We start from the raw sequence: 12,584 nt of genomic DNA on the forward strand, positions 1-12,584 counted from the left end.
AAATTATCTTCTTAGCTGATACAGGAGGTGGCAACCCACTCCAGTGTTCTTGCCTGGGAAATCCCATGGACTGAGGAGCCTGGCGGGCTACAGTCCATGGGGTCGCAAAGAGGTGGACACGACTGAGCGACTGAGGATATATCTTCTTAGAGTTTTTTTCTTTTTAATTTCACTTGACAAATTAGTTGTGCCAGTGGTAGCATTTTCTGTAGTCTCTTGAGGGCAGGGTTAAGAAATAGAATTTTATTAATTTTGGTTATGTATTTTAATTAATTTTGATAATGAAATTTTTTGTCATTAAATTTGGTCATCAGAGTTCTGCTCCAGTATCCTTGATCTACAAAAATAGAATCTTTATACAGTACACACCCGTGTGGACGAGATGGAGTGAGCAGGCCTGTTATGGAAAGCTTTCTCTGAATTGTTCTGGGCTCCCATCTCTCCCGCACACTTAGGGCTCCATGTCTTTGAGAAAGCTACACTGTCTGTTTTAAGATTGTCGGTGGATTCAGGTGGGACCCGATGCTGGTGCAGAAAAAGAGGGTATTACTAACACCTGGGAATTTGGACATCTCTTGTGTTGACAAAAAAGTTTCAGCGAAGGCTCGGAAATCCTCATCTGTGCCGATAAGTCAGCAAAACCTCGAAGGGGTGGCCTGGAAAGGGGAGGCCTTGGTGAGACGGAAAGTGCTTTTCAGCGGCTGTACTGTTTAAGAAGAATCAGATGCACTAGGCCCCTGAGCAGAAGCAGGCAGAAGGTACCTGGGGATGCTGGTCGGGGGGCTGCTTCCTCGCAGTGACCGTGACCTCGACGGGCAGTGCTGGGATGCCTGCCTGAAGGAGACACTGGTCAGGGGTCATGGGCCTGCCTGCACCCGGGGGCCCTGCCGTTCCGTGGCAGGAGCCGGCCTGCTACTGATGCGGGCACATCGCTCCCATGGCTGACTCGTGCTGGACAACCTGTCCGAGCCCAGTGCCTTGCAGGCCAGTTGGGGGGGACCAGGTCCCTGCGTGGCCATCGCTGGATGCAGGCGGGGTTCCAAGCCGCGGGTGAGACGGCCTCTGTGTGCCATGAGCCTGGTGATGAGGCTGCAGTCACAGCTCACACGCTTCTTGTGCCTTGCGGGCCGTCGTGAAAATGTGGAGGTTTATGACTGAGGTTGTCTGCAGCGCTGGATGATGCTTCACTGTGGTTTTCAAATCAACCGTGAGCAGCACCGCTGCTAGCACACGATGGCCTTGAGGGTGTGGAAGGCGAAGGGCATGAACGGCTGTCCCGGCTGCCCCCACGGACGCCCCTGCCCTCCTGGCGTCCTCTGCCCCCGCCCGCCCTCCTGGCGTCCTCTGCCCCCCGCCCGCCCTCCTGGCGTCCTCTGCCCCCGCCCGCCCTCCTGGCGTCCTCTGCCCCCCGCCCGCCCTCCTGGCGTCCTCTGCCCCCCGCCTGCCCCCCCCTCCAGACCTGTCCGTGTTGTGCTTCTGAGCCTGTTGTTCAGTCACCAAGTCGTGTCAGGTTCTTTATGACCCCATGGACTGCAGCACGCCAGGCCTCCCTGTCCTTCTCTAACTCCTGGAGTTGCCAAAACTCTTGTCCATTGAGTAGGTGATGCCATCCAACCATCTCATCCTCTGCCGTCCCCTTCTCTTCCCGCCTTCAGTCTTTCCCAGCATCAGAGTCTTTTCTAATGAGCCAGCTCTTCCCATCAGGTGGTCAGAGTATTGGAGTTTCAGCCTCAGCATCAGTCCTTCCAGTGAGTATTCAGGGTTGATTGCCTTTAGGACTGACTGCTTGGACCTCCTTGCTGAGCCGCCCCTGTCCTGCAGACGGGGCTCCAGGTGGAGCTGGAGTCCAGTCCGAGCCCGTGCTTGTGACGCCAGCTGCATCGATCGCTCCACGGCCGCGCCGGCCTAGTTGCTGGGGACACACCACACCCTCTGGTCCCCTGTGTGAGTGTCCGGGGTGGGGGTGCGGTGTGCGGGGCTCCTTTGACTGTGCTGCCTTTGCTGGCCCCGTTGCAGGGGCCGTGTCCCCTGTCACCTGCCGGGCGTGCCGTTGCTCACCAGGCGCGTCCCGGGAAACTTCGTGTGCGCGGGTCCTGCTCACACCTGAGCTGGGGCTGGAAATGTCTTCAGGGAACAGGGGCGGATGTGCCTCGCAGAGTTTGCTGCTGGGGCCGCGAGGGTGTGGCACTGTCGCCTGCGGTGAACAGACTCCACGTTCTCCGGGGGACCACAGTGCACACACATGCACGCACGGGCACGCACATGTGTGTGCACACGCACACTTGCACACAGTGGTGATCCTGGGATCTTTGAGGCTGGAGGGCGTGGTAGGGCAGTGACTGGGGTCCCCCTGGACTGGCAGTGAGGCCATTGAGGGAGCGTCCCCGTGCCCAGCTGGCAGGAAGGAGATGAGGGAAATATCCTCCACGGGTCTTACTTCGCTCCTGCCATTTGCTGAGCTGTGTCTTGGTCAAGTTCCCAGGGGTCAGTCTGTGCCCCTGGGCGCTTTGCAGAAGCTCCCGGGAGGGCAGAAGGCCTGTGTGCTCACCCTGGCCACCTGCCCCTGACAGAGCAGAGATGGGGTGGTTTCAGCCTCAGGCCTGGTGCCCCAAGTGTGTCCCGGGACTTCACAGGACAGCAGGCCGCGTGGGGGCCTTAACCTTGTGCAGGGACCCGCGTGGACTCAGGGACCCGCGTGGATGCACGGCTGTGGGGCGGTGGTTCCAAAGACACGCGACTGTGCTGGGTGGCCGTGTGGTTTTCCCCCAGAATTTAAAAATAGTAACATTTCACTTTTTGCAGTCACGTGTTTTAGGTTTGGTGTGTGTGTCTCCTGGAAACCTGAAGTCTCTTGACGTCTGCGAGTAGAATAGGAAGCGGGGACCCTGGGTTCCCGCCTGTGTAGCTCATGGTGGGGCTGGGCTTGGCCACGGTAAGGTTGTCAGGGTGTGGATCGATATGCTCAGCTTTTAAAAATAGCCTCAACATACACACACACACACTCATTTTCTCCTTTTAAAGAATGGTGTATTCACTGGACTTTGTAATTGTCTGGTTGTGGGGAAGGGAGCGAGTTCTCAGGACTTGAGGGCACGTGGCAGCTACCTGCTGAGCCGGCAGCCGCCCCAGTGGTCCCGCAGCCCCGACACCCGGCCGTTCTCTTGTGGGAGGCCGTGCCTGCGTGAGCCCCTGAGAGCACGGTGTCCGCGTGTGTGGCTGGGTGTGCATGCGCGCACGCGTGGTTGTGACTGTGTGTGGCCGCCTGAGTGCTCACGGGTCACCTCTGTGCCTGGAGGAGGGAAGGATGGGGACAGACAGACAGGCAGGGAGTGGGCCGGGAGGTTGCCTGGCAGATACGCAGGCTTCGGGAGCGCCTGTCTTTGAACGAGCTTTGCTCCGGCTTCAGCTGGTCCATTAGGACCAGTGTGTGTCTGCAGTGCCGTATAAACCACAGGCTGCAACACCTGGAGAGAAGCAGAGACTATCAGTGATGGTGGTGGAAGCCCAGCAGCCTGGCAAAGGGTTTCCACGTCAGGGCGAAGATGTGGCATCAGGGGCTGCGGTTCTGAAAAGTGGGTCTAGGTCCCAGAATCTGGACGTTGGATCAGCGGTGACTTTTCAGGTCACTTCCTGTTGTTCGGGCCTAAGTCAGTGTTCTGGGGAGAATCCGGGGTCCTGTCCCCCAAGGGGTCTCGGGGGTGGGGCCCTGCCCTCGTGTGGGTGCCGGGGGAGAACACAGGTCAGAGGTCACAGGGCAGGTTAAGTGGAGGACGCGGGGGAGCTTCTGGGCCCTGGCGCGTGGCTGGGCTGCTGCTTTCATCACAGAGCTCCCTGGCGGCACGGGTGTGCGCCGCTCCCCATGTGAGCCCAGCCAGAGCACCGCGGCCACTCCTGGGTTTTGTTCAAAGAGAGGATGCACTAGTTAGTGTCGGCCTGTCTGGGGCTGAATGAAAGTGGCGACCAGTTGCGTTTGTCGCCCCCTGCCCCATTCCCCAGATGTTTCTCCATGCCGGTGGGCGAGTTATTTCAGGCTGGGCGGCCTTGGACAAAGCTGCAGGTCCCCTTGGACAGCCCTGGAGGGGATGCTAGGCCAGTGGAGGTGGAGTTGGCCCAAGGGCCCTTTCTTCTGAGTTCAGCTCATAGGATGTTGGAAAACCCTTACTTAGCTTTAAACGTTTTTAATTCATAGATTCACGGCTCCTGCTTAGCCAGCGAACTCCTGGAAAACAATCACAGAAATATGATATTGCAACTCCTTCTTAAAATAGAAATATGACTAAAGGATTGAGAAAATAAACATTAGTAAGTGGGGCTTTCCCGAGACTGTTCTGTGCGGCATTGGTCCATTGGGGCTGTCATGCTTTGTCTAGACTTTTAAGTAACTGGATAAATTGAAGGGGAACTTATACAAGTCAAGGGGAAAACCAGATATGTATGTAAGAAAGGGGAATACAGTTATTTCCTCTATTAAAAAAAGGGGAGAAAATGAAAGCTAAGGTATGAAGAAGTACATGAAGAATAAATGTATATATACTGTGATTTTGCATTTTAATTAAAAACAGTTTAACTATAACCCATTATACTGCCTGCTTGAGAGTCCAGAAACAGTTTAGTGATGTGACTTGGAAAGATTTGCTGCAATTACTAAGTAAAATATAAAGTAATTCTTTCCACTCAGTGTCTCTGGTGGGCTGAAACATTTGAGATTTATTATTTATAAAGTAGCTTGAGTTCCTCATGTGAGCAATACAGAAAGTCTCTATTTTGTATTCACACATGTGTAACCATCGAAGGCTCCAGGATCCTGGTGCCCAGCTTCTGGTTGGGACGAGACGACTCGACAGACAAGCTGCTGCTGCGTAGTTAGCATCCCTGGGGTTCCTTCTCTGGGGTCAAGGCTCTGAACTTGCAGGTAACCCCGTGCGAGGTCAGGACCACCCTTGTACACATCGGCCGGAGCCCTAAGAGAAGATGTGGAATGAGCCAGGAAGGGGTGTTTCCTGCGTACAGTCAGCTTCGTGAAATAACAAAGTTTTCACTTTACGGGTGTGTAGGCGACGAATCCTGCTAAGTGCTGCTTGGAAACGGTGTCCCCGACCAATCAGCCCCGCCCCCCACTCTTGCGTACACATACAACAGCGCTCCAGGAGTGAAAAGAATTTTGATTTTGATGTAGACAGCGGTTCTGTGGGTGGAAGGACGTGAAGAACTCAGGCCCCGTCATGCCTATGTTGGGCCGGATCCCTTTGAGGTGCCCCTTTTCTGTGCGTTCCTGTCCAAAAACTGGACATTTGACAGTGCTGCCTTACAGTCTGAGCCCAGCAGTCCAATGCGGTAGATCCATTGCTTTAGCTAAGTTCATTCTAGCCAGATCATTCAAGTGCATCACTGGTTTAAAGCTGTGCACGTTTTCTTCTCTGAAAATACTGGTGAACTTGCTTTAAGACCTTTGGATGAAGTCCTTTTATCCATTTCAGATACGTTCTGTACTTTGAGGAGAAAACTGCATGACTGTACTGATGCACACTCTAAGCGAGTTCTCTGCGTCCCTGCTTGGCTCGCTGAACCTGAGTATTCTGTTGAAAGGTTGATGCCGCCTGGGCCCCTTCTGAAAGCCAGGCCGCGCGCCCAGCGAGCGCGGGGAGCGCGCGCCCTCTGCTGGCGAGGTCCCCGCACGGCCCCGGAAGCCGCGCCCCTCCCCCGCGGCCGGCGCCGGGCCCCGCGGGCTTTGTTCTGCAAGTCGGCGTGTGTCCAGCTTTGCATCTGAAGGCTGTGCTAAGAAATAGCCCCGGTTTCCTAAAGAGGGTCATTATAGTTCGTTCCTAAGTGCACAGAATGCGGGTTTGTATCCTGGGATAGTTAAGCAGCAGCGGAGCTTTCCAACCACTCAAGTGCTAGTGTGTATCCATAGTCCCTGTTCTATGTTGGAGATTTGCAGGTTCCTTCTCTTCTGCAGTCTTGCTCCGACCTGGCTCTCTTAAAACGCAAAAGGTGACAGAGCAAACACAGGTGCTTTGAGTGGAGTGGGTTCCTTGTAGAGGTTGAGGGGCAGTTCTGGACGCCCTGACCTTAAGGAGGGCTTTGCAAAACAAGGTTCACATGCGAGGCTCCCCTGGGTTCCTTCCTCTCCCTCAGCGACAGTTTAAAATTTAAAGTGCTAGAAACACCTTCTTCCACCAGTTCCTTCAACTTTAACATGCTTCTTTATGGTAATCGGTTTACTTTCTGTTTGCCTTTGTAACGTGGAAATATTCAGTATTCTTCAGAGCGTGGTTTGTAAAGTTTTTGTTTTGTGGTTTCTTTTTACTTTTACATGTGATTGAACTTTGTCAAATGGACAACTTACAGTTTCCTGTTAGGATTTGGGGTTGAAGGAGGGTGTATAAAATGTACAGTAGCCATGAAAATATTAATGGACTTGAATTCTGTTCACTTCAGCATAGATTTGATTTTTCAAAAATACCCCAGTGATCCGAGTGACATATTTTTATGGTTGTGTCAGTGAGGAAGCAGTAAGTTCTAGATTTCTAGAATGTGACTATGTTTAAGGCAGAACACACTGCTGTCCATTAACTGGACTTGGGTGGACACACGAGGTATTTGATCAGCCTCTAAAATGTTGACTCTGTAATCTCTGAACAGGAATGTTCTTAAGAAAGTTATTTCCCAGATTGCAAGTGTTAAGTTTTCTTTTGGCACCTGGTTACTTGTTTTAGTCAGAAGTCCTGTATTTAATCTGTAACTTTTTTCTTCAGAAATCAAAATCTGGCTTCCAGAGTGCTAAGATATTTATTGAATACATGTTTTTCCATAAGTGCAGAAAAGTTACAGTTTTGTGAGTTATTTATGTGAATAGATTAATTACTGAAAATGAAAACTTGCACACTGCATTCAGTCAGCAGAAAAAGGAGCAGGAACAATTTAGGGAATAAAATCTTTGTTCATGTATAAAATATTTAAGCGTGATTATTCAGTTGTTATTGTTGTAGTTCTGTCTGGTTTCCTTATCACTGAGACCTTATTATTAATATTATTATTATTGTTCACATTGCACGTGTAATGAGTGAGAAACCTTTCAGAAAGAATGCTTGTCTTAAAGAGACACTTCAGGACTGTAGGGTCGAATCGTCCTGGAGAGATACTGGGCCATCAGAAGTGGTTTCTGTGCTGTTCGCTCTGGCAACAAAGCCTTTGCTTTTACAAAGGGCAGTGAGGCTGAGCTGGGACTTGGGCTTTATTGCTGGTGTCGTTTCCGGGTCTGGAAGCCTGGTGATTCCTTGTTTGCTGTAGCCCCTCCTTCCAGCGGCCTTGCAAGTAGGTCAGTTGGTCACGTGCTCTCCTGGGCGCCCCTCTGCGCGACAGATATGTGGCTGTCTTTGCCCCTTGGTGATTTTCCCTTTATTCTCCCAGAAGGAGAACTTCCCCATCGAACCAGCCCGGGGCAGGGTTTTCAGCATTTCCTTTGCTTCACTTGCACAGAAAGCTTATTAAATCGTGTTTGATAATTGAAATGCCCCATGGATAGTGTAGCTGAAACTTTTCCTTAAGTCATTTTTGTGTTGTATCCAAGATATGCTGTGATGGTGATAATTATCCCCATCGCATTTCACTGAGAATCAGTGTTTCTGAGACAGTTTTAGCTGAAATAACTTTTCACGGACTCTTCCCCGCCCCCCACCCCCAGACACTTATGTGGTTTTCTCTTTGTTAATTTCTTGCATTTCATATGGGTAACTCTCAAGTTTCAGTTAAACCATGATGCAAAACGGCTCTCATTTCTCTTACAACATCTTACCTTTTATTCTGCCCTGTGTTTATATTTGTCCCCTTTTAAGGCAGGGTGAACCATTATTAAAGAAGCATCTCTTGAGAAACATTTAAAAACAGATGTCCTCGCTGTCACAACAAGTTTTTGGTAACTGGTAATAGTTGCAAAAGTTACTGGGAACTCATAAATATTAACAAAAATAACTGGTGAAACCTCACAGTCAGTTTTTAAGAAGGTGAGTGTATGTGTTTTTGTTTTTCCCTTGGTGAGGGAGACCCCGTTACCTGAACATGCAGTTTGCTGTCCTCCTTGGGTGCCAGCTGCCATTTAGGGGCGTCACTGCAGGATTGGGGCTTCCCAGGTGACTTGGTGGTAAGGAATCCGCCGGCAGTGCAGGAAACACAAGGAATTCAAGCTGAATCCTTGGGTCGGGAAGATCCCCTGGGGTAGGAAATGGCAACTCACTCCAGGATTCTTGCCTGGAGAATCCCATGGACCGAGGAGCCTAATGGGCTGCAGTTCATGGGGTTGAAGAGAGTCCAGCATGACTGAGCAATTGAGTGTGCATGTGTGTGTGACACGTGTGTGCACACACACACACACGCACACTGCAGATATTACATCTGGGTTTTAATGAAGGGAGCGGGGCTGCTAGCCGAATCCCTCACTCAGATTGTTCCAGGATCCCCTCCTGGGGCAGTGGGGGCCTCAGGGGAGAGTCTCTTCCTGACCCCTCTGCTGCTCTGTCAATTTGAGTTTTACTGCATCACCATGTGCGTGCACCCCCTCTTTTGGAGAGAAAGTCTGTCTTCTGGACTTGCAGACCTGAAGTCTTTCGGGGTCTGATATGAAGAGTTCTAGAAACTTGCTGCGCACGCGAGGCTCACCTCTTCCCCTTACGAGCCCCTGACCCAAGGATGGAAAAGTTTGGAAAAGTCATGCTGAGTTTACCCCAGAGCACCTGCTTCTCCCCCAGCAGTGACTGGACAGGGTCACTGTCACCCACAGGGAAGCCATATCATCTGCATGAGCCTCCAGGCAGGCCCCAGGGGGTGGGAGCGGGGTCCCCACCCAGGGAGGGGCACTGTTTCTCCAGGGCGTTCCCCCACCCCCCACCCCATGAAGCGAATGTGGGGAGGGCAGGGGAGGGATGGCAAGTGTGATTACCCCCTCCTGCCCCTGAAGGAAGCTGGTGGTGTCCAGGTTGGGGCAACTTCACGGCTTCCCTCGTGGCTCAGACGGTAGAGAATCTGCTGGCAGTGCTGGAGACCTGGGTTTACAGGACGGTCCTGGGGCCTGTCCTGGGTCAGACCAGTGGCCCATAGTTTCTGAAGCAGTTGCAGGCTCCCTGCAACTGGGGGTGCAGTGTGAGGGAGAACCCTGCTTTCTGGCCCTGCCTCTGCGTGACCACGGGCTGAAAGTTGCGGAAAGCCGTATCTGTCATAAAGAATTAAGTCCTTATTTCTGTTTTTTGATACAGCTGGTCCCTGAATGTTAACTAGTAGTGGTGTAGTTACGTGTCACTGAATGTTATCTTCCTTGGCATTCTGCTGAGTCATTTAATTGAGAAATAAACATTAACTGAGGCCGGTTGGCCCTCGAGTTTGGTCTGCCCTTAAGAGAGAGTGACCCATGTGGGCCCTGGATTGCACTGTTCCTGAACTCCGCCCGCTCCCCTCTGCGGGCGCAGGGCAGTTGGGGGAGCTCCGCTGTCTCCTGTCCTGATGAGAAACAGTAACGTCACACTTTATGTTTCGGTCCTCCAGGGGCAAAGCCGCACCGCTGCTGCTTCCCTGAAGACGTCTCCTTGAGCATGCTCTCCAATGGAGACCAAAGTCACACGCTGGGACACAGCCCTTCGGGAAGAGCGGCTGGGGAGCCCGGTGCGGGGATCACGGCCTGCGTGTCCGTACTTGAAAGCAGCAGCAGGGATGCGCCCAGGAGACCCGAGCCGCCTCGGTGTTCTGTGGACCTGAAGACGCCGGCGTGTGGCGCCCAGCAGGAGGGCCCGAGCCCCAGGGACGCGGCTGACCTCCCTCCACGCCAGGCCCCGGCGGCGGGTCTGCAGCCGGCCTCCGAGAGCCAAGCCGCCCACCCCCGGGAGAGGCCGCCCGATTTGCACACCAAGGAGCACCCCGCGGCGGGGAAGCGGGCGCCGGCCCCAGACCTGGTCCCGCTGGACCTGAGCGAGCGGTCCTCGCGGGACGACCCCGGCCGCCGGGAGCCGGCCTCCTCGCTGCAGGCGGCGCTGGCCGTGCACCCGTGTCCCTACTGCAGCCACAAGACCTACTACCCCGAGGTGCTCTGGATGCACAAGCGCGTCTGGCACCGGGTCAGCGGCCAGGCCATGGCCCCGCAGTGGACTCAGCCCAACGGCTACAAGAGCATCAGGAGCAACCTGGTGTTCCTGGCCCGGAGCGGACGCACGGGCCCCCCGCCCGCCCTCGGGGGCAAGGAGTGCCAGCCTCTGCCCATCTCCAGGTTCACTCGGACCCAGGTGCCGGGCGGGGCGCTGGGCCCCAAAGGCAGCCCCTCGCCCCTGGGGGCGCCCACGAAAGCCGCCAGCCTGCCCCGGAGCAAGGAGGGCCACTCCGGGGCGCCCTGCGCTCTCTGGACGGCCGGCCCCGACGGGCCCCGGCAGTCCCGGCCTGGCCCCGGCCCCGAGCAGCCTCAGCCCAAGCCCAAGCAGGAGGCTGGCCCCAGACCCGGGCCCGCGGGGGGCAGTGGGGGCTTCAGCAGGAGCGCCACCCCCACGCCCACCGTCATCACCCGGGCGGGCCCCCAGCCCCCCACCAGCGGCAGGCAGGGGGCAGGCCTCGGGCCCCCAAATAAGCACAGTGCCCCGGACCCCCCCAAAGCCAAATTCAGCCCTCAGCCTCAGGGTCAGCTGCACGGGAAAGGCGACGGGGGCGCCCCTCTACCTCCCCGGGAGCCCCCCTCCAAGGCCGGCTCCAGAGGGCCTGTGGCCCCTCAGGGCCTGCCCGCCCCGCACCCCATCAAGCAGGAGCCAGCGTCCGAGGGCCCCGAGAAGCGCCTGGACCTCCTCAGCATCTTCAAGACGTACATCCCGAAGGACCTGGCTTCTCTCTACCAGAGCTGGGGCGCCAGCGGCCCTGTGCTGGAGCACAGAGGTGAGAGCTGCAGCCCCGCCTGCCCGCCCCCGCGACCTCAGGGAGCCCCCCAGGACCTCAGGGAGCCCCCCTACCTCCCGGGATCTCAGGGATCCCCCCTCTGGGACCTCAGGGAGCCCCCCTGCCCCCCGGGATCTCAGGGAGCCCCCCCAGGACCTCAGGGAGCCCCCTCCCAGGACCTCAGGGAGCCCTCCACCCCCCAGGACCTCAGCGGGAACCCCCCGCCTGCCCTCCCGCCTGGGGACCTCGGGGAGCCCCCTCCGTAGAAGGCCGTGAGCTGCCCGCTTGCTGGGTCTGGGTCTTTAGGTAGCTGGCCTAGCTGCTGTGTCCTCCCGGCCTGCTCAAATCATGTCCATTGAGTCGGTGGTGCCATCCATCACCTATTACTGATAATAGCAATTGCAGCAAGTTTGCCAGCTCCGTGGAACACATGCCCTTGTTCTTGATTATAAATTGAAAGGACTTTCCTGGTAGTTCAGTGGTTAATACTCTGCACTTCCACTGCAGAGGGCAAGGGTTAGATCCTGGCTGGGGAATTAAGATCCTGCATGCCCCATGGTATGGCCAGAAAAGAAGGAAAGTTTAGTTTAAAAAATAAAAATTTGGGGCTTCCCAGGTATCACTAGTGGTAAAGAACCTGCTTGCTAATGCAGGAGACATAAGAGACATGCGTTCGATCCCTGGGTTGGGAAGATCCCCTGGAGGAGGAAAAGGCAACCCAGTCCAGTATCCTTGCCTGGAAAATCCCATGGACAGAGGAGCCTGGCGGGCTACCATCCATGGGGTTGCAGAGTCAGACACACACGCGCCAGCTTCACATCTCCGCAGTGTATCTGAGAAGTGCAGGTTTTTCGCTGAGGTGGAGTAAAGGTGTGTAGGCTGGCCCTTTGCGCCTCATTCCAATCTCAGTTCTTAGACCGGGTTCGTGGCCCCTGAAGCAGAGAGGACTCAGGTGCAGATGATGGTGAGTTTTGCGGGTGCTGTGTCCCTGGTCACCTTCTCCCTGCCGTCCAGAGCTTCCTGGAGTCTGTCACCCTGACCCTGCATTTGCATTGGTGTTGAAGTGACTTCCGCTTAGTAAACCAGACTTGAACTCCATGTGTTGCACCCACGGCCCGTGGGGCTCTCTGCTCTAAACCCGCCAGTCGGTGCCCCGTGAGCGGCAAACACACCCGCTTCCTGCGGCGCTTTCTGCTGCTTCCAGGTCTCCTTTCTTGCTTCTTCCCCCAAAAAGGAGACACGAATTCTAAGTTAACGTTTAGAGAACTTCAGATGACAGAATTTGAGGTACCAGTAGCCTGAAATGTTTTCCTTAAGATTTTAAAATATTAAACAGTTATAAGGCTTTTCCCCCCTTAAACAGAGGTTCCATGTTTATCTTTTAAAGTGAAAAATGCTAAGTTGTCCGTGAAGCCTCTTTACTCTTCTTGGATGATTCACTCTTCTCATGGAGGCACTGAAATATGTCAGGTGTGAGTGTGCAGATCCATGGTGTTTTTGTTCACCCTGCTTTGGTTCTTAGGTGCGTGCATGCCAAGCCACTTCAGTCGTGTCCGACTCTCTGTGACCCCATGGACTGTAGCCCGCCAAGCTGGTCTGTCTGTGGGATTCTCCAGGCAAGGATACTGGTGGGAGTTGCCATTTCCTTCTCCAGGGGATCTCCCCAACCCAGGGATCGAAACCAG

At 54.6% G+C, this 12,584-nt stretch overlaps 1 protein-coding gene across 3 annotated transcripts in view; it reads left to right on the forward strand.

The window, feature by feature from the left end:
* ZNF516 (zinc finger protein 516) overlaps positions 1 to 12,584 on the forward strand; it is a 95,050-nt gene that overhangs the window by 64,474 nt on the left and 17,992 nt on the right. For all 3 annotated transcript variants that reach the window (XM_065932286.1, XM_065932285.1, XM_065932287.1), the window contains exon 3: positions 9,535 to 10,899. In XM_065932286.1, coding sequence (XP_065788358.1) covers positions 9,535 to 10,899 — 1,365 coding nt within the window. The remainder of the gene's footprint in view (positions 1 to 9,534; positions 10,900 to 12,584) is intronic.

Source organism: Muntiacus reevesi, chromosome 4 (assembly GCF_963930625.1).
Source record: "Muntiacus reevesi chromosome 4, mMunRee1.1, whole genome shotgun sequence".
Classification (NCBI taxonomy): Eukaryota; Metazoa; Chordata; class Mammalia; order Artiodactyla; family Cervidae; genus Muntiacus; species Muntiacus reevesi.